The following is a 19371-nucleotide window of genomic DNA, read 5'->3' on the forward strand; positions in this document are numbered from 1 at the left end:
GGAACCTAGAATAAAAAGCAAGTATCAGACTTTTCCCCACTACAGTCCAAGGTTCGTCTGCTAATCAAGAGAAAGAAGAGAAAGGCCCAGGCAGACTAGAGTAAAAAAGGAGTTTATATATTTATAAATGCCAAATAAATACCGGAGGCCACCCAGTGCCCCCTCCCAGACTGGGCTGTTTCCCCCAACCCTAGGCTTCTAGGGTCTGAGACATCTTGGCCCCAAGCTATAGCCCAAGAGCAGCTGCCAGTCTGAGCTACGAGGGAACTGGGTGGGGATGATCTGTCCAGCCAAGATTCACTGCCCCTGTCTGAGGGGCCTCCATAGCCACAGGCTTGTCTCCCTGGATAGGGCCCCAGGTTGGCCAGACTCAGGGGGAGAAGGTGGTCATCTCGAGGGAGACCCGCTGCCACAGCTCCTTGGTCTGCTTGCTGCGCTTGAGGTTCTGCAGGATGTCGTTGAACTGCATCATGCCCATGGGGGTCAGGCAGAAGGCGCTGCGGGCGCTGCGGATCGCGTTCACAAAGTCGTCGTAGTCGGCAGGGGTCAGGTGAATCAGGCGGTGGTGGATGTACTGGAAGGGGGTATGGAGAATGAGATGCTAAGCACAGAGCCCGGCCCCTTCTGCCGTTACATGCCGGGCGATCTGTTCATGCCTGCCCAGGAGGGGTTCCACCCTGCTCCATACTTCCTGGGTTGTCACCTGCATGTATGCCTGCTGGCAGCGCTGCACCAGTTGGTGGAAGGCTGGGGCACGCAGGTGGTTGTGGGCATGAGCAGGGCTCAGCCGCTGCAGCGTCTCCATGACGATCTCCTGCAGCACAAACGGGCTCAGCACCCCCTTGGCTGCCCCCACACAGAACTGGTGCACGTAGTTCACTCCTGGGGGGCAGGGGGAGGGGCATGAGATGGGGGTGGCCACCTTTGCCCTAGGGACCCAACTTTTACCTCAGCTCTGGCCTGGCAGAGCGCCTCCCCCACCCAGGAGCTGAGGGCCCCCCGCCCCCGCGCACGCACACATACCCGACCAAGGCCTCAACTCTGAGCAAGAGCTAGGAAGGAGGTCTGGGTAGGAAGGTGGGGAAGCAGGTGGGGCGGACAAAGGTCCTGGGGAGGGGAGGTGTTACCCAGCTTTGCTGCCAGCCCCAGCAGCCATTTGACATCGTCAGTGTAGGGGGGGGAGCGGGAGAAGTTGTTAGGGTGATCGTTGTGTGCCCGGCGGCCCAGCATCTCCAGCGCTAGCATTCCTGGGAGGAGAGAGCGGGCACACGGTGGGGTTGCATCTTCGCCCTCTACGCCAGGCTGGTACCTGACCCCACAGTAAACTAAGAGGCAGAGGGAGGGGTTGTCACTGAACAGCCCCTGGCACTGGGTACAGGAAGGGACCGCCTCTCACCAACACGGTAGGCCGCATGCAGGTGGTGCAGGCTGTGCGGGTTGACGGGCTGGCTGTGCGTCTCCTCCTCGGGCGGTGGAAAGCCCCCGCTCACCAGAGGGCTGGGCTGTGTGGTCAGGGCAGGCAATGAGGCCCCCTGGATGGCTGGAAACGTGGATGCTGGATGGACACTGCTCACTGAGGGATGAGAGCCATGTGAGAAACAGCCCCAAGAGGGGCAGAGGAAATTCCCTCCCTCCTGCCCCTGCCCAGCGTACCTCCCCTCCATTCACCTGTTCCCTGTCCCCACAACTCACAGGCCACACTGGTGGGCAGTGGGAGCCCTGGCTCTGTGTGATAGGGATGTACTGTGATGGGTGCCATGGAAGGGACGGGGAAAGACACAGCAGTGGCAGCAAGTGAGGGGGGAGTCACCGAGTAAGGGTACTGAGCCCCCAGGAATGCAGGATGCACACCCTAGAGGCAGAAAGAAAAGAAAAAGAAGATAACCAAATTATGTTAATATGTAGCTTTTCCCCCTTCATCCCACAACTGGGCATCCCTACGTTTCTTTCCTTAGTTGGGCTGGTCCCCCAGACTCCCACCCATCACCTCCCTGAGGGTTCTTGGACAGCTCCGTCCCAGAGTACCCCATGCCAACCCCCCCGGGACCCCTTATAGTCTCCCACATGCCCACCCCCTCCCGTCCCCCACCCCGTCCCCCAAGAACACTGGTCTCACCTGTGGGTATGCAGAGCTGGGCACAGGGAAGACGGCAGGCCGGGGCATATGAGGCATGGGGTGGGCGGGGTGAGCTGGGTGGGTGAGGTATTGAGGGCTGCAGGGCAGGTGGGGCTGTAGAGCAGTGTAGGGGTGCAGGCCAGGGGAATGACCATGCCCCAGTCCTGGACCTGGATATAAACTGGACCCCACTGAGATGACTGGCACCACTGTGGCTGCTGCTGTCACTGCTGCTGCCGCCACTGTAACCGGCTCAGTCCCTGGGCCCCCCCTGCCCTCGGGCAGCCCCCGCCCAGCCTCCCCAGCTGCCCGGATCCCACTGGCACTACAGCTTGTAGCCCCTTCACGGGCTGTGGATGAGCCACCTGCTGTTTGCTCATATAGCCAGAACCACTGGTGAGCAACCTCAAACAACACTTCGGGGTATACACCCCCACCCTTAGCCGCCTCTTCCACCGCCATGCAGGCTTTCTCCAGCATCAGGTTATCCTGGAAGGGAGGGGCACAAAGGGTTAAGGGGGAAGGGCTTTACTTGGGGATAACATTCCATCTCCCCCAGAGCTGGCTGGTTCCCAGGGAAGCATTAGAGGTCAGGGTCATTGCTCAGAGTCTGTCAGAGCGGTGAAATCTTCACAAAGACACTGAACAAATATTTGTTGACCCGTAGAAGTCAAAACCCGGGTTATAGTCCCAGTTCCAAACTAATTTAGCCACTCCATTCCCTCCAAGCCCCATCGTGTCCCCAAGGCCGCCTCTAAGTGATCATCTTGGTACGTAAACTATAAGCCTCTAGGTCCTTATTTGTAAAACAGGAACAACCCTAACCTCAGAGATGTACAGTAGAAGTGACGGCAGTGAAAGAACATCAGTATGTTGTGTCACCAGGAGAGGACACACTGGAATGTTTGAATTCCAGAACATGGACTATAAGCTCTCCCCATGCCCACACTCCCTGCCCCCGAAGCAGGTCCCCACAGAGCCCACAGAAATACCTGCTCCTTGCACTGCACCAGAGCCCTCTGGATCTCATTGGGGTTCAACGCATGGGCATGAGGCAGGCAGCTCAGGGCTAGCTCCGCAGCTGCCCTCACCATATTGGAGTCTCGGGCCCGTGAGGCCCTGTCAGCCAGGGATGCAACCTCAGGAGGCGTCAGGTGCCCATCCCAGCATTCTACCAGTATAGTCAGGGCGGCACTGCCAATCTCCATCGCCTGGCCTTGGGGGAAGGACAAAAGGCAAAGATGAGCACCACTGGGCAGTGGGCACGGTGTGTCTTATCACCATTCATCACTAGCTCCGAAAGGATAAGGCTCTCTCCCCATCAATCAATCCCCTTCCCATGCTCAAGTCAAAACACCGGTGTACCTGTAATCCAGGACACGTGGGAAGAATAGGTACGCGAGAGCCAGTTGGGAGAAACAAAGTTGTGCAGGCCAAGGGCATAAAGCCCAATCTCAAAGGCGCAGAGGTGCAGGTTGCGGTGAGGACCCTGGTGGCCCCCCGAGGAAGATGGGTGTGTGAAAATGGAAGTGCTGCTGTTGCCCCCTGCCTTGATCAGCACCGTCTTCGCCAGCTCGAAGTAGAAGTGTGCGGCTGCCTCTGACGGCTGATTGGGCACATGGGGGGCATGGCTCTCAGGACGGCGGCCCTTGTACCTGAAGGGGCGATGGGGTAGGGAGAGGGGTTGGGCTTTCTCTGAAGTGAGTGTCCAGGTAGGTTGGAAAGACCAGGGTAAGGACACTGGGGGGACAATATTTGGATTAAACTAGGAATGTGGCTCTGAGGATGAGCCAGGTCAGAGAGGTATTTCTTCCCACTGACCTGCCGACTTCAACGGTCTTCGCCCGGGCCCCTCCGCTGGCGCTGGCCCGGCGACTTCCGCTGGAAGACGAGGAGCCCAGGGAATCTGAGGAAGAGCTGCTAATGCTGTCACTGTCCTGTCCTCTACCCCAAGAGGTGGGGGCCCAGCCCCCGCGAAGTGGCCTCCGGCTTAAGGTAGGGGAGCTATCCGATGTTGTTTCAGGGGCACTGCTGTCAATGCTGGCCATGCCTAACCCCCAAAAAGACAAGTCAGTCTCAGAAACCCCGAAGTCAGACTTCAGGAACAGCCTTCCCGCCGCGCCATCCCACGGCTGCCGTACCTGTGTGCTTCTTCTTGGGCCGCCCGGGGGAGCCCCAGCCGCGTCCGCTGTAGCCTCCACGACTGCCAAGCGCCAAGCGGCTGGGGACCTTCCCTTCCGGCCTCGAGGTCAAAGCCGCCTCAGAGGGGAGACTCTCACAGGGAGAATGTGGGGAACTCTCTGGGTGGGAAAAACAGGACATCAGGATTAACCCAGGAAAGGGGACCCCAACATGATTCCATACCATTCATCTCCCTGCCCAGTGCCCCCACCTCACCAGGCACATTCTTCTCTGTGAAGCCCTCAGCGGGGCCTGGCCCAGCCCCTGCCACACTCCCTGGCTGAGCAGACCCTGCAGAGCCCGAGGTCAGTGGCTGCAGGGCCCCTGGCGCAGACGGGCCCCCATGCTTTGAAGGAGACCTCTGGCTGGCTGTGGCTGGGCGGCTAGATGAGTAGAATGAACTCAGGGTCTGTGGTTTATGTGTCTGGCTCTCTCGGTCCAAGAGTTTGTCTAAGATCTGGAGGATAAAGAAGAGGTGACAGGACGCCCTTTATCTCTAGACTCCGATTACTTTCCCATCTCCTGGAAACAGCCTAATACTACCTCCTCAGGAAGACTCCCCGGGTGTAATAATAGGAAAACTTCGTAGATCAGCGATTTCAATCTTTTTCATCTCATGACACCCATAAACTTAACTAAAATTCTGCAGTACACCAATAAGTAACAAACTTTGCAGTACACCACAAATAACTAAAATTTTGCAGTACTGTTGGTGTCGGCGTTATCGTTTATTTTATTTGACAAGCTAAAGGAAAAGACATCAGTGCCCCCTGACTAAATAGTATTTTAGGTTTTAAAAATTCTTGCAGCACACCGGTTGAAGTATCTTGGTATCCTCTTTAACACTTGTAAGTACTGAAACAAGTGAATGAATGACTGACTTTATGCCCTCTGCTTCTTTTTCCACACTCCTGCCCAAACACTCCTGTAAGAATCACTGGTCTCTCCTGTTCTCTATGAGGTGTTTCCAAGATTCCCCATTTACCTTCTCTAAAAGCAGAATAACTTTCCTCATTCTACTGGAAACCCAAGAAAAATGGTGGAATCTGCTCTCTATGCCGTCAAAACCCCAATACCGTGGTCCCTTACCTTTTTGAGCTTGGACTGATCATCCTTGTAAGTGATCATCAGTGCCAGCGCCAGGTCGCCCTTCTCCCGGCGTGTGCCTTCACACAGGAGGGGGTGCTCGGCCTCGCTCACTGTTGTCTTCATGCCTGTAAGATGGAGGGGCTCATAAGCATTGGAAATGGCCTTAACTCCCGAGACAGCAAAGAAAAGCAGGCCAGGACTCCTCAGCACCAGCTTGTGAGGTGAGTTCTGGTCCAACCCACATCCCGTGCCAGGTCCCTATTGCCTATTCCACCAGCCTCGCTGAGACCTGGTTTGCTTTTGAGACCATCACTTGGCCCTCTCCACCTCCCCAGCATATCCTTCACTTTAGGGAAGTTGGGCTCCTCACTCTCATGAAGAGCTGATTGCCCTAATATATTCTGTACCCCTGCTTAGAACTGATCTTTTAAGCCACGTTCCATATTCTATCGATACCACCTCCCTGAGGCCTTCCTTACATTTTTTTACTGCCCTTTTAACATTCAAAACCCACAGCACACATTTTTACCCTAAATTCTTGACTGTCTTGTAGGCACTTCTTGGTTCATACATGTCATTCTGGCTTCCCCGTTATCATGGAGCCCCTCTGGAACAAGGCCCATGTCTCATGACCTTCAAGGGTCAGGCTTAGCTCAGACATGCTCAGGACATTGATATACTCACCCAAGGCAGCAACTGCTGCCTCAAATCCCAGCTCCTCATCCCCAGGCATCTCATTGTTCCAGTTGCGACTTGGGGGCCGGGAACCCGTGGGAGAAACCACTGGATGAAAGTTGGGGTAAGTCAGGCAGACAGAAGTATCAGGGAAAAAATGAAAGGGAGAGAACCCAAGATCCTCATCATTCCCCACCCTCCGATGAAGCTGCCAGATGGGTCCTAGGCCTTTCAGAGCCTTAAGGGGGAATCTTTTTTTTTTTTTTTTTTTTTTTAGAGAAAGCTACCCCTGCCTCAGAGTTCCCCTCTTGCCGGAGAGTCAGGCACCATACCTGGAGCACAGAGAACATCAAAGATGAAACTGGCCAACATGAGAGGCAAAACAGGCCGATAGTCACAGAGCGTCCCCTCCCGCAGCTCCTCTGCCCGGCACCGCATGGCACTCATCTCACTGGGACCCAAAGGAATCTTCTTGAGCAAAGCAGCTACCTCAGACTCCTGATATGCCAGTTTCACCTGAGGGCACAGGAAGGAGATCAGACCTCTAATACTTCAGTGGAGATCAAAATGTAAGGCCCTGAGACAGGACAGGCTCAGATGGAACCTCTGACCTCCAGGGCCTTGGTAGAAGCCGGGGGTCGCTGTAGCTCCAAGGCAAACATGCCAACTCGAAAGGCCAAGTTGTGGTGCTCGGGGCGCTCACTCAGCACTGTTAACAGGAAGGCCGCCTTGGTCAGGGTATTGGTAGCCACCCAGGTCTGACGGCTTGTAGACACCTTGTTCTTCTTGCCCTAAGCAGAGAAGCACAAGGAGGCAGGCCGATGAGTCTTGGTGGAGGGAGTAGGAGGCTCTCACTTGAGGTGGGGCATGGGAGTTAGGGTGAACAGGGAAGGGGAGGGGTGGGGTCTCTCACCTTGGCAGGGGGCGGCTCTACCTTGAGGTCAGGGGGGTTGGCTAGCAGGTCCTGGGCGAGCTCCACGGTGAGGCGCGAGGCCTCACTGCTGTAGCCGTGCGCGTGCAAGGCCTCCGCACACGCAAACAACACCTGCAGAGGAGACATGGCACCAGACAGGTGAAGCCTCCGCTTCCAAGGGCAGGACACCACACTCACTTGTGCAGCAAACACCCCGTAAGTTCTTATTATATGCTGGGCCCTATGCTGGTCCTGGGAATGCCACAGGAACTCAGCCTGGTCACAGAAACACACACACACACCTGTGCGCAGCTGGCTACTGAGAACAGTCAAGGAGATACATGTAGGTAGGATATCTCATTGGGACTTGGGGTAAAGGGACAGACTCAGAGAAGACTTCCTAGAAGAGGTGATCTCTAAGATCTCTGAGACCTAAAGAAGGGACAGGAGCGCCACAAGTGAGGCGAGGGAAGTCCATTCCCTACAGAAAGGCCAATCTGTGCAAAACCGCGGATGCAAGAGAGCATGGCAAGCTACAGGAATGGTTCAAATGACTAAAGTATACAGCACAGATGAGGCTGGAAAAATATGCAAAGATCAGACCAATTGAACACTCCTAGGTCATGCCAAGGACTTTCATTTTTTAAACTAAGGGCAATGGGAAACCACTAGAGTTTTAAGCAGCAGAATACACAATCAAACATTTCAGGAAAACTAACATGGAAGCAGTAAAGAATGGACCATAAGCAGGGAGACCTTCAGGAACCTGCTATAGGATTCTCAGTCATGCTATTGGGTCCTGCCATTCACAACTCGAGCCAGATGGCCCCTCTCCCCGCTGTGGCTACGGCACCCTCTGAGTCGCCTCACCTCCATGCGGCTCTCCTGTTCCAGTGGCTTCAGTCCGGCAAACAGGTCGTGCTCCTCCCCGGCCCCACCCTCGGCCTTCTCTTCCTCGCCCCCAGCCCCATCTTGGGCATTCAGATAATATGCCTGGTAGTCATCATCCTCTTCTCCAACTGCAGGGGCTGCCTCTTTGGCTTTGGGGAGCCCACTGCCACTCTCATCTGTGGAAGGAAGGTCGTCCCGGGTGCAGACCGCCCCAGGTAGCAGGCCAGGGGGGCCAGCAGAAGCTGGGGGAGCCTCAGGCCCTTCTGAGAAGTACACACCACCATCTTCTTCGTAAGTATCTGGGGGTTCAGGAAGGAAGGCAGAAGGGCCTCGGGAGCCACCAGAGGAAGGGCAGGGCGGTGGGCTCTCAGGGAATCCACCAAAGGTGCTGGCTTCTGCACCCAGGGCCAGGCTACTGTCATCCAGGCTCATCTCAGCCAGATCAGGCTCCAGGGAGCTGTCTTCACTGCTCAGCCGTCGCTTGCTCCCGCCACCTGCTGAGCCCTTGCCCACACTGCCAGCCCCACCCAGTGCCTTGGCTTTGCCCCCACCTGGACCCATCTTATGCAGAGGCTTATCTCCCCCCTCGGCCGAGAGGCGGCGGGGACCCCTCTGCGATGAGGGGATCCCCTCAGCCAACCCCTTGCGCTTGGCCCCAGGTTCCTTGGGCCTCGCAGCTGGCTCAGCAGGAAGAGGGCGGGGCCGCTCCCGGGGTTCCTCCAAGCCCCCAGATCTGGAAGCACTTGGCCGAGGGGGCAGGGCTCGGGCCCAGCACAGTGCCAGCTTCCGGTCGGTGCCGCTGTAGGTGACACCGGGAAGTGGGTAGGCCTCCTCCCAGTTGAAGTAGCAGGCCTCCACTGCTGGCCGGAAGCCGGGGAAGAGCCGCTCCAGGGTTTTCTTGTGCTGTCCCCGCTTCACGTTCTCAATCACCTTCAGCTGCCACTGCCGGAGCTGCACGCACAGTTCCCGGCGGCTGTGCAAACAAAGGGCAGGGCTGCTGGGTCTACACTCCCACTGAGAAGGGATGAAGGGGTGGAGGAGGCATACACCCAGGGGGCACAGGGAAGGACCCACGGAAGAACTTAAGCCAGCCCCACCTACAGGCAACACTCAGGGATTTTGGAAGGCGGGAGCTATTTGGGGGAGGGAAGGAAGAAAGTCTCTCATTAAAAAGATTCATAAGCCTAAACTGGTTTGGCTCAGTGGATAGAGCATCGGCCTGCGGACTGAAAGGTTCCAGGTTCGATTCCGGCAAGGGCATGTACCTTGGTTGCGGGCACAACCCCAGTGGTGGGGGGTGCAAGAGGCAGCTGATCGATGATTCTCTCTCATCGATGTTTCTAACTCTCTATCCCTCTCTCTTCCTCTCTGTAAAAAATCAATTAAATATGTTAAAAAAAGATTCATAAATCAACTAACCCCAATGCTCAGCACCTCCCGTTTCCCTAGGACTAGAAGAAAGTGTGCAAGGAGACGGGCCCAGTCTGGCCAGCTGGCCAGCCTCCGGGCTGTGGTGAGCAGGAGACTCACCGCTGCGGGCTGAGGGCAGGGTCCAGCACAGCCAGTCTCCACAGGGTGACCATCTCATCACACATGCTGGCACACGCATGGGCTGCCACCTCTGACTGCCCATTGCCACGGCCTGTGTGCCCACTGGCGCTGCTGTGTGAGGCTGAGGTGCGCACGCTGTACCACCAACCTGTTATCTGGAAACAAAGAGAGCTCTGAGATGCACCGAATAGCTTGGAGAAAGACAGAGTAGCCCTCCCCAGGGTCCCTGTCAGCAAGAGGAAGATGAGGTTAGGGCAGTGGCCGGCAAACGGGCTCGCAAGCCACATGCGGCTCTCGAGCCGCGGTTTGCCGCTCTGTGGACTGATGAGTTTGCCGACCACTGGACTAGACTGAATGTTACGGTGTAGTTGGAAGCGGTGAGGATTAGGCAGTTGTGGCATATTGTGGCAAAGAGGTAAAGGGTAGCATATGACAGTGGTCGGCAAACCCATTAGTCCACAGAGCGGCAGACCGCGGCTCACAGCCGCGTGTGGCTGGCGAGCTATAGTTCGCCGGCCACTGGGTTAAGGGAAGGAGGAAATGAGTCATCATGGAGCCACCCAGCTCTGGGGATTACCTGTTCGTAGGTGAGGCACTGGTCAGTGAGGATTTCCAACAAGGGGGCAGCATTGCTGTCCCTCCGTTTGAACATCTCCCGCACGATGCTGAGCAGGTTCCAGACGCCCTCGGGCTCCCGGCCCCGCAGGGGGCGCAGCAGGCATGCCCATTCGGCGGCGGCCGGGGGCTCCGTGGAAGACAGGTACATGGAGTTCACGTCACTGCGGAAGGAGCAGAGCGGAGAACGATGACCAGGGAGCTGTCTTCACTGCTCAGCCCTGTGCGACGCGGGGATCCCCTCAGCCAACCCTGGCCCTGGGGACTGGATAAAGCAGATGGAAGTGCAACAGGGCTTTGCCAAAAGGGGCCCTAACCCAAAATACAGAGTACACAGAAGAAAGGATGCCCGTGACAAAAATCCTTCATCTCTCTGCCTGTTTCCCAACCCCTCAAAGGAAGAAAAACAACTTCTGCTCTACCTAGCTAACAACAGACCACTCCAGGACTACATAAACGTATCATCTGCCATTGATTCATCAGTGACATCTGTGTGCCAGGCACTGTGCCAGTGCAGGGAATAAAAGATGGGAGGTGCAAGAATTAATTGAACAGGAGATCTTTCAACAGCCTGAGGGACGCTTCCCTTCTACCAACAGGAATGGAAAGTCCAATTTACCTGAAGACCACAGGGGAGGGGCCACAGAACTTGTGCAACGTCTTCTTGATGTTGTCAGTAAGTGTGGATTCATCCAAATACCAAGTACTCTGGTCGGAGGCTGAGGGCCCTGCGGTGGGGTCTGGGGGTGATAGGCAGTCAGTCACCTAGAGATAGAGGCCTGGATTCGCCTGACAACAGCGAGTCTTTAGTAAGTGGCGCTCTGCACTGCCAGCTTTCTGTCTTCCTACGGTCCTTCCTTCTCACCACACTCACCTGGGGCTCCGCACACTGTGTTGATGGCAGTTGACTGGGAGGAGAGGAGTTCATCCAGGAGACGCTGGGCGGTAGGGAGGATCTGAGGGGAAAGGAAACACAGGCCTGGGTGACCCGAGGAGGCCTGGGCCTGATAGGAAGGCCAGTCATGCAGTGCTGAGCGAGCTGGAGGAGGGGGTCCGCCTCCCTCACCTGCTGAGGGAGCTCGCTGATGAGGTACTGCGCAAACTTCTGCAGCTGGTCCCTCTGTAGCCGAGACAGGGACTCCGAGACGGGGGCCCGCAGGCAGACTGCAGAAGCCTGGAGAGGACAGACAGAGAAACAGACCATCTGAGAAAAGGCTTGCTGATGCTGGAACTGGCTAGAGAGGCAGAGCAGGGGAGGCAAGGGGGCTCACATGGTGGCCAGGCATGCAGCAGAGAAAGGGGGAACGGAGCGTAGGATGGGGCCGGGATAAACCGGGAGGGCCTCACATTGTGGATGCGGAAGAGACAGAGTGCCACGACATGGGTGCACCATTTGGCCCCCGCGCCACAGGTGCAGCTGCAGGAAGTGACCCGGCAGCGGTCAAACATCACGGCCACGTTGTAGGCCCCTTTGGGAGGGACCATCTGAGGTGGCACCACCGTAGCACTCAGGTGGAACCCTGAGGAGAAACATGGGTACGGTCAGGAAGAGCCATTAAGACACCTCTTTGCCCTCAACTCTAGTCCTGCCGTTATTCAGACAACCTGCTCCAGCTTCTTGCAGTCTGCCTTAATTCACAACACTAGGGATGGGAGGGGCAGAGCGTGCCTCAGGGCATGACGGGACTCTTACCGATCTGCAGTGGGTCCTTCACAGCCCGCATGCGGAACAGCTGATCCCCGCGTTGGAACTCATCGGCGCTGCCATTGGCCAGGCAGGAATACAGCCTGGGGAGAAGAAGACATGCCACCACTCAGCACACAGCCGCTACAGACCCTGCCACAGACCACAATGCCCGGGGGTCCCTCTCCCCAGGATCGCTCCCTCTTGGGAAAAATCCCAAGCACTCCTCCTCCCCTTTCTTCCAACTACAGCTCCAAATACAGTCTCTCCTTTGTTCTGGGGGAAGCCCAGAACTTCTGCTGTGTGAAATATCAGAGACCCACTCCCCCCCGCCCGCCCTTCAGGCTCACCGAATGTCCTCTTCGTTCTCGGGGAAGCTCCAGAAAGCGATCCGGAGCTGCAGCTGCTCGGGCACTGGGGGGTACACCTTCTCCACCACTTCAAACGGGATGTGAAATGCCACCTGCTTTGCTGACAGCTCCACCAACGGGATCACCAGTCCATCTTTGGCAACAAAGGTTGAGGTGAGGGGAAATAAAAAGAGCCATGATCATTTGATACCAATGCCAGTGCCACATCTTGGGCCCTACCTTCACTATGAAAGACAGGGGAGAGCTGGATTACAAACAAACAAAAAAAAAAAGCCCTCCCTTCAGGATACACTAAACCTTAAAACTGCTCCTGGGGAAGGAGAGCTAAACGCCCAGCCACAGCTGCTCCCTAAGGGCTAGAACAGAAGGGACAAGGGATAGCCCAGAAACTCCTGGTCAAACAGGTGTATTTCAGGATGCTGGTAACTAACGCCTTTCACCAGCTTCCACATCTAATTTCCCACATAGGGAGCACTTCAGATTCCTCTTACATTGTTAACTCTCTCCTCTGCCATGTCTTCTCTAATTTCTTTCAGGCTACCCCTTTCTCAAGGTGGCTCCAGGCCGCCTCTATCTAAGGCGGGAAGACAGCCCAGAGCCCAGCGGGCGGGGCCTTCAGAAGCAGAGGCTGCCCTTCTCCGAACAGCAGCCCCTGGCCCCCCTCAATGAAGCCCGGGGCCTCGGGGAGGAAGGCTACCCCCGGGAACCAGCTGCTCTCCTGGAATCACCTGGAGTAGGTGGAGTTACAGGCAAGTTTTCCCATCGTTTTAATCAAATGGAATACAATAGACTGACCAATTGTTAGTCAGATTAGAAATAAGATCAGAAATCACGGAGCTGAAAGGAACTTGAAAAAACAAAACAAAAAACAACACACACATGCCCTAGCAGGTTTGGTTCAGTGGATAGAGTGTCGGCCTGTGGACTGAAGGGTCCCGGGTTCAGTTCTGGTCAAGGGCACATGCCTGGGTTGTGGGCTCAATCCCCAGTAGGGGGCGTGCAGGAGGCAGCCGATAAATGATTCTCTCTCATTAATGTTTCTATCCTCTTCCTCTCCCTTTCTCCCTGAAATCAAAAAGCAAAACAAACAAAAAAACAACAACAATCTCCACGTTAATCTCCTTATTTTGCAAATGAGCAACTGAGGGTAGCCTGGAACACAGGAGGAGGGTGGAGGGATGACATGGTGTCCTACAGTTTAACCTGTTCAAGGTTCCAGTATGTTAAAAGTTTTCCCCACCATGACTGCATTCTTCTTTCAAAGTGAGGGGCTCTAAGTCTCCAGGCCACCCACACTTGCAAGGATGAAAGAAGCAGAGAAGCCAGTAAGATTCACAGGGATGCTATGCACTGTGAGTGTACGTGTGTGTGTGTGTGTGTGTGTGTGTGTGTGTGTACACAGAGCATGTGCTCTCTCTTCAACTGAAGTTGAATACTACCACTCCCAAAAAGTAACACGTGGGCATTTCTCCCTGTACAAAGGGGTGCTAAAATCTCTGGGGCAGTTTGGAAACCAGGACTCTTCTGATAACCGGAGAAGAATCACAAATCAAACCCCTCGACTTCCACCGAGGCCCAGGACACAAACTGTGCCAGAGAAAGGCAGAGAAAGGCTGTGGTGAGTCCTGAGCCTATGGAGTTGCCATCCCTCCTCTCTGCAGCCCCTTTACAGCAGAATTCCTCACAGCACTAACCAGACAACTCGTGGAAAGGCCCGGGATGAAAGGAACTCAGTGAAAGGCGGGAGTGACCGCAGGGAGACTCCGGAGAGATTACCCACCACCTTCCCTGGGGCCCAGATGATGGTAATCTAAGGCTCTGATCCAGGGGTCCCAGCCTTGGCCCGTGACAGATGCTCACTGTGGCCAGGACCAGACATATCCGATCTAAACCTGCGGAACTGGGGAATCTCCTCGCACAGATCGGTCCACCTCCGCTTTCTTTTCGGAGCGTAACCGCTTCTCGGTGCAGCTGGGATCAGAGCTCACCGCCCCGGATCAAGAAGCTCCCACCGCACTTTGCAACGGGGTGTCCTCCAGTGGCCACGTCTCCACAATCCGCCTCTACCCACCTTCTCCGTGGGCTGAGCTCGGCAAGTATCCCCAAGTCCCCGAGGATATTCCTCTTTACCCACCTCTAACGCAAGCGAACCAGAGATCTACTTTCTGTCGCCAACAATCCTATCCAACCCAGGATTTCCCAGCCATCGGCCCAAATCTCACACACACACACACGGACACGGACACACGGACACGGACACGCGAGCTGGCAGGAAGAAGCGACCAGGGAAGCGAGCCCCAGAAAGACCAGGGAAGCGAGCCCCCAAGTGCGTCCCGCGCTCGGGGCAGCCGGGCGGGGACCGCTCCCTCCCGGGCGGGGACCGCTCCCGCCGCCGCGCAGGCCCGCCGGCCCCTCCCCCGCTCCCCTCACCTCGCGTTCGGGCCCCGCCGCTGCCGCCGCCGCCGCCGCCGCCGGTGGGGGAATTCGGCCCCGCCGACTGTTTGCGCCATCCCCGCCAGTTCTGGCAGAGGCTCTCGGCCTCGGAGATGAAGGAGCAGAGCGAATCCTCCTCAAAGCGGTCCGAATCCTCGAACGAGAAGCGCTCTCCGTCCTCCCACTCGGCGAACATCAGCTCCATGGGGCCCGCACCCCCCGGGGCCGGGTCCCCCCCCGCGGATCCGGGGCCTGGGCCTCCGGCCGGGGACTGAGGGGAGGCCCCGGGCCTGAGGGGCGAGCCGGGGCTGGGGGTGGCCGGGGCGCTCAGGGCGGCCGTGCCGGGCGAGGATCTCGGGCCTGGGGGGGATACGGAACCGAGCCTCGCCCCACTGCGAGGGGCGGACGGGGATCGCGGCCAGCCTCCGAGACTCGGGGTCCGGACGAAGCGCTGGGCAGCCCGGGCCTCTCTGTGGCTGCGGCACCGCCTCCCCCATCAGCTGATCTGAACTTCCGGCCGCGCCGGCCACCACCACTTCCGCCCTCGCGCGCCCGTGGACCGGGTCGCGCACGGGCAGATGTCGGGGCTCTGTGTGTTTAATTACTGCATTTCCTGCCTTTTTTCCTGAAACCCACCCTCAGGTACAATAAAAGGAAGTCAACCCCTAAAGGTAAACAAAACGACTACAGATCCCAGCAATAACGCGGCGTCCATAATGTCCCAAAGGCATAAGCATTCGCCAAGCACGCCGGGAATCGTAGGCTGTCAAACAGCACAGCACCATTGGGTAGTTATTGTCCTCTCTCCGGATAGGGCTCTGGGGCCGCTTCGCCTTCTGGGAATTGTAGTCCAGAAGCCTGTATGCCAGAAGACTATAGGCAAGCACCAGGAAGTGGTTGTACTTTTTGTCAGTGGGCCATTGAGTCTAGGGGTTCTTAGCCTTTTTGTGTGCCACCGGCCCTTTAGCAACCTGGCGAAGCCCCTGAACCCCCTTCTCAGATTGTTTATAAATGCACAAAATACAAGTACAAGAATTATAAAGGAAATCAATTGTTGAAATACAATTATCAAAATACTAATAAAACAAATTTGTAACACAGTAATATTTATTTGCACAGTAAATAAGATCCAGCAGCTACATAATTTTGAAGTTAATGATGAGCATGATACTTAGGTACCTGTAACAAACTATAATATTTAGATATTAAAATATTGATTTCATATACGTATTGCTAATGATACTGTGGTTTATTTCCCACTCTCTTAATTGAAATGCTGTATCAGTTGTGGTTAAAGATAAAATTGTTTTCCCATCCATGTTTACAGAAATCTTGCTGGGCATCTATTGACTCTAGGTTAATAACTCTTTAAGTCTAGTCTACAGTGTCTAAACACTGAACTCCCTATTGCTAAAAGCCTCGGCTAGCAGAGCCAGACAATTGCTAGGTGCTCTACCTATCTGGTATGAGAACTATAGTAAAAAGTAGCTTTGGGGGAACAGAGAGGCAAGCAAGACTCCTTTATCATAATAATTATCCCACTGGAGCTTTAAAAACCCCACTAATCCTTTTGTCCATGTAATAATGCTGGAAGGAACAAAGAAAAGGTTGACTCAGTTATGACAGTAAGGGCAGAGTATACATAAAATGCTATTCAGTTGTTTCTAATATCGGGGGTGGGGATGTCACCAAAAATGCTTTCAGAAACTGGATAACTTAATGAGAGATGTAGACAGGTGACATACAAAGGTAACTGCCGATTAAGTCACAGTTTCACCATTTGGAATCTAGTGGACAGGTCCCTAGAAAATGGAGATGAACGATAATTGATTATTGCCATGTGGTAATGAGAAACTAGGGTTCCTGGATCTCTTCTTTTTTTTTAATTAAAGCTAAAAATTTTATGACTTTTAAAATTTTTTATATATTTTTAAAGAATAGGGAGAAGAGACAAACATCAGAGGGAGAAGGTAACATCCATCGCTACCTCCTGCATCCCCTACCTAGTGGGATCCCTGCCTGTGCCCTGCCTGTGCCCTGACCAGGAATCCAACTAGCACCTTTTGGTGGACAGAAGGACATCCAGCCAATTAAGCCACACCAGCCATGGCACATTTTTCTATTTTAAAATGTGATCAGCTAATATAAAAACAAATGTTTAACTATGTGGACCAAATCAAAGGCAGTACCTTTGGGTCACTAGTTTGTGAAGTTCTGATATCCTGGGAATACCTTGCAGGGGCTATGCACAAAGTAGGTAGTCACTAAATATTTATAGATGATGGCAAAATACTCTGTATTGTAGGCAGACTTCAACACCCTTACTGCATCCAAAGGCAAGGGCACTAAGTGGTGTAAAGGAATTCAAATTCAGGATAAGACAAAGGTTTTTGTTCTGTTCCTGAGGCAAATCAAAGAGCAAAGAACTTCCAGAGGGAAGGATACAGGATTCAAGTACGGAGGGAGTAGCTAATCCGTAACAAAAGGCCAAGTTCTCTTCAGAGGAGTTTATTTCAAGATAAAACATAACTTCCATCCAGACATTATTTCCAAAGGGAGAAAAAAAGTGTTTTGCCTCCTTTTACCCTTCACATAGAGCATGACAGTACAAATGTCTCTAAAACGCCTCTGCATATACTCAGAAGCTACAGTCCAGTCACTGAAAATGCTTCTCCATCTTCAGCTGAGATGTGATTTGTTAGGAAACATCTGTAACAACATATTCACTTTCTGGGGGGGTAAATTCCCATACTCTCCCTGGATTGATCTCATCTTTCGAGCTGCCTGAAAACACAAAACAAAAACAAAAAATGACAGCTCTCAAGTTTATTCCAACCTAGGACAATGGTTCTCACAAAGCCCCAAAACACGTTAAGATTGTAACCACCCTGCAGAGATCTGTGTCATCTTCTCAGTCCCCTTTCAACAAAAATGACACGGGACCTACAAGTGACTGTAGGATCTGAAGCTACCATGCCAACTAGCAACTAAGCCTAGGCTGGAAACCAAACCATCTGTCCACTGTCTTTAGTTCTATTTCAGAGAATGTCTAGTTAAGCAGCAACTTAACTAAAATTTTGCAAATTGGTTTCCCATTCATTCCTTCATTTGACACTCCCAAAAACTGTATTAGTTTTTTAACTTCTTTTTATTATCCTCCACTTTGTTTTTTTTTAATTAACTTATTTATTTTATTGGTTATGGCCTCAGATAATTGTCCTTATCCCCCCATTCCCATCCCAAACCCCTCCCCACACATGCCTCCACCCCCCTGTTGTCCATGGCCACTGGCTAGGCCCATATGCATGCACACAAGTCCTTTGGTTGATCTCTTCCCCTTACCCCTCCCCTACTTTCCCTCTGTTTGAGAGTCTGGCCACTGCTTCTCTTTCTCTGGGTCTGTTTTTGTTCATCAGTTTATGTTGTTAACTTCTTTTTACATCTGGTAAAGCTCAAGATCATAATGCCTTCAAAACCTAACCTTCCCCACTTTGGTGTGGGTGAAATAGCTCCCGAAACTTTCCTCGCCCTTGTAGAATGAGAGGGGCTTTCTTACTATCTAGCAAGAGACAGTTGTATCCCACCCACCCCCATCCCATCACACACACCCACCCCCACACCCGATCCCACCCCAACTCCGTTATCCTCTACAGAGGGCACTCCAGGAGCCTGGTCACCTCAGCCTTCGAAGCACAATCGAAGAAGCTCTGGATCTCTTTTTTGCAAGCTTCGTCGCGGAATTCATTCTGCTTCCAGCAAGCCATCATCACCGACATCTCTGTGATACAGGTCGCCTCTGCAAGGGGCGTGGGGAGACTCAGCCATGAGGAGACCCTTACCTCCCAGCCCTCCCACCCAGCCGCCCCCCTGCACCCCTCGGCTTCCGCTCTGGAGCCTCCCCGGCTGGGATTGCTCACCGCCCCTGTCCCGGCGCCGCTCTCCGACGCGGTTAGCTAGGATGAGGGGCTTGCTGGGCTTCAGCACCGGCTTCCGCGGGTTTCCCAGCCGGGCTAGGCGGCCCCGCAGGCTGGGAGTCGCCATGGTGCACCAGGCTCCCGGCAGGCTCTGCGGCGCCGTGCGTGACCCTGCGTGACCCCGACGAGGTCGACGAGCTCGGCGCTCGGCGGGCGGAAGGCCCCGCGGCCTGGCTCCTCTCGGCGTGGTCGGCCCGGTTCTGTGCCGGAGCCGGCGGTCCGGACCGGCGTGCAGGTTCGGAGAATTTGGGCTCCTGGGCTAACCTCGGCCGCGCCTCCACAGCTCCCGGCTCTGAGGTCCCCTGGCTGTTCCTGGGCCCGGAACCCCCGGAAAGGGCCCCCATAAAGGAGCACTCTGTGCCGGGCTCGCCAGCTGGAGAGAGAGATGGACACGGAGAGATGGACATCCTCAGGCCAGAGAGGATGGGAGCGTATCATCAAGACAGGAGACTTGAAGATGGTCATTTGGGAACGGTTTTTGTTGCTCTGTAAGCCTTCAGTAACTGTTGGTTTTGACTATCTTCAGAACCACCGCCAAAGCCGCAAAGGAAAACTTGTCTCGTTTATTTGAACAGGTGCTACCACGCAGATAGCATTTGCTCATTTGTAATCTCATTGGATAGGGTGAAGTTGAAGCACTTTCGCAATTCAAGGTCTTATTTAATTCGCTTGACAGTCTTGTGAAGATACTTGGTAGTATCATTCCTGTTTTATTTTTTAATATATTTTATTGATTTTTTTACAGAGAGGAAGGGAGAGGGATAGAGAGTTAGAAACATCCATGGGCGAGAAACATGGATCAGCTGCCTCCTGCACACCCCCTACTGGGCATGTGCCCTTGGCCGGAATCGAATCTGGGACCCTTTAGTCCCCAAGCC

General features: G+C 54.4%; 2 protein-coding genes across 7 annotated transcripts; both read right to left on the reverse strand.

Annotated features, from left to right (window-relative positions):
• Positions 1–96: 96 nt before the first annotated feature.
• Positions 97–15235, reverse strand: ZSWIM8 (zinc finger SWIM-type containing 8). Of its 6 annotated transcripts, none has more exons than XM_045581704.1 (26): positions 14517–15235; positions 12066–12219; positions 11725–11819; positions 11379–11551; positions 11098–11205; positions 10912–10987; positions 10651–10777; positions 9994–10195; positions 9396–9571; positions 7845–8838; positions 6975–7106; positions 6673–6852; positions 6394–6577; positions 6071–6169; positions 5387–5511; positions 4514–4754; positions 4258–4416; positions 3938–4166; positions 3482–3771; positions 3109–3332; positions 2117–2605; positions 1669–1852; positions 1397–1573; positions 1128–1247; positions 704–814; positions 97–574 (listed from the first exon to the last, which is right to left on the reverse strand). In XM_045581704.1, the coding sequence occupies exons 1-26, from the start codon at positions 14722–14724 to the stop codon at positions 114–116; spliced, it is 5718 nt and encodes a 1905-aa protein (XP_045437660.1). In that variant the 5' UTR covers positions 14725–15235; the 3' UTR covers positions 97–113. The 6 variants fall into 6 exon arrangements, with proteins under 6 accessions (XP_045437660.1, XP_036293572.1, XP_036293574.1 ...); XM_036437679.2 differs by having other exon boundaries at positions 10651–10771; positions 10906–10987; positions 14517–15234; XM_036437681.2 differs by having other exon boundaries at positions 1693–1852; positions 10651–10771; positions 10906–10987; positions 14517–15232.
• A 1776-nt stretch (positions 15236–17011) lies between these two features.
• Positions 17012–18601, reverse strand: CHCHD1 (coiled-coil-helix-coiled-coil-helix domain containing 1). The gene is made up of 3 exons (XM_036437819.2): positions 18437–18601; positions 18197–18315; positions 17012–17303 (listed from the first exon to the last, which is right to left on the reverse strand). The coding sequence occupies exons 1-3, from the start codon at positions 18558–18560 to the stop codon at positions 17199–17201; spliced, it is 348 nt and encodes a 115-aa protein (XP_036293712.1). The 5' UTR covers positions 18561–18601; the 3' UTR covers positions 17012–17198.
• Positions 18602–19371: the final 770 nt, after the last annotated feature.

The sequence above is a fragment of the Pipistrellus kuhlii genome, unplaced genomic scaffold (assembly GCF_014108245.1).
Source record: "Pipistrellus kuhlii isolate mPipKuh1 unplaced genomic scaffold, mPipKuh1.p scaffold_m20_p_15, whole genome shotgun sequence".
In the NCBI taxonomy this organism is placed as follows: Eukaryota; Metazoa; Chordata; class Mammalia; order Chiroptera; family Vespertilionidae; genus Pipistrellus; species Pipistrellus kuhlii.

Coding starts and splice junctions, on each gene's coding strand:
- ZSWIM8 (XM_045581704.1), bottom strand. CDS start 14,724: ATGGAGCTGATGTTCGCCGAGTGGGAGGACGGAGAGCGCTTCTCGTTC. Junction 12,220..14,516: donor CGGCGGGGCCCGAACGCGAG/GTGAGGGGAGCG, acceptor TTGTTGCCAAAG/ATGGACTGGTGATCCCGTTG. Junction 4,417..4,513: donor CACAGAGAAGAATGTGCCTG/GTGAGGTGGGGG, acceptor TTTCCCACCCAG/AGAGTTCCCCACATTCTCCC.
- CHCHD1 (XM_036437819.2), bottom strand. CDS start 18,560: ATGGCGACTCCCAGCCTGCGGGGCCGCCTAGCCCGGCTGGGAAACCCG. Junction 18,316..18,436: donor GCGGCGCCGGGACAGGGGCG/GTGAGCAATCCC, acceptor CGCCCCTTGCAG/AGGCGACCTGTATCACAGAG. Junction 17,304..18,196: donor ATTGTGCTTCGAAGGCTGAG/GTGACCAGGCTC, acceptor TTGTGTTTTCAG/GCAGCTCGAAAGATGAGATC.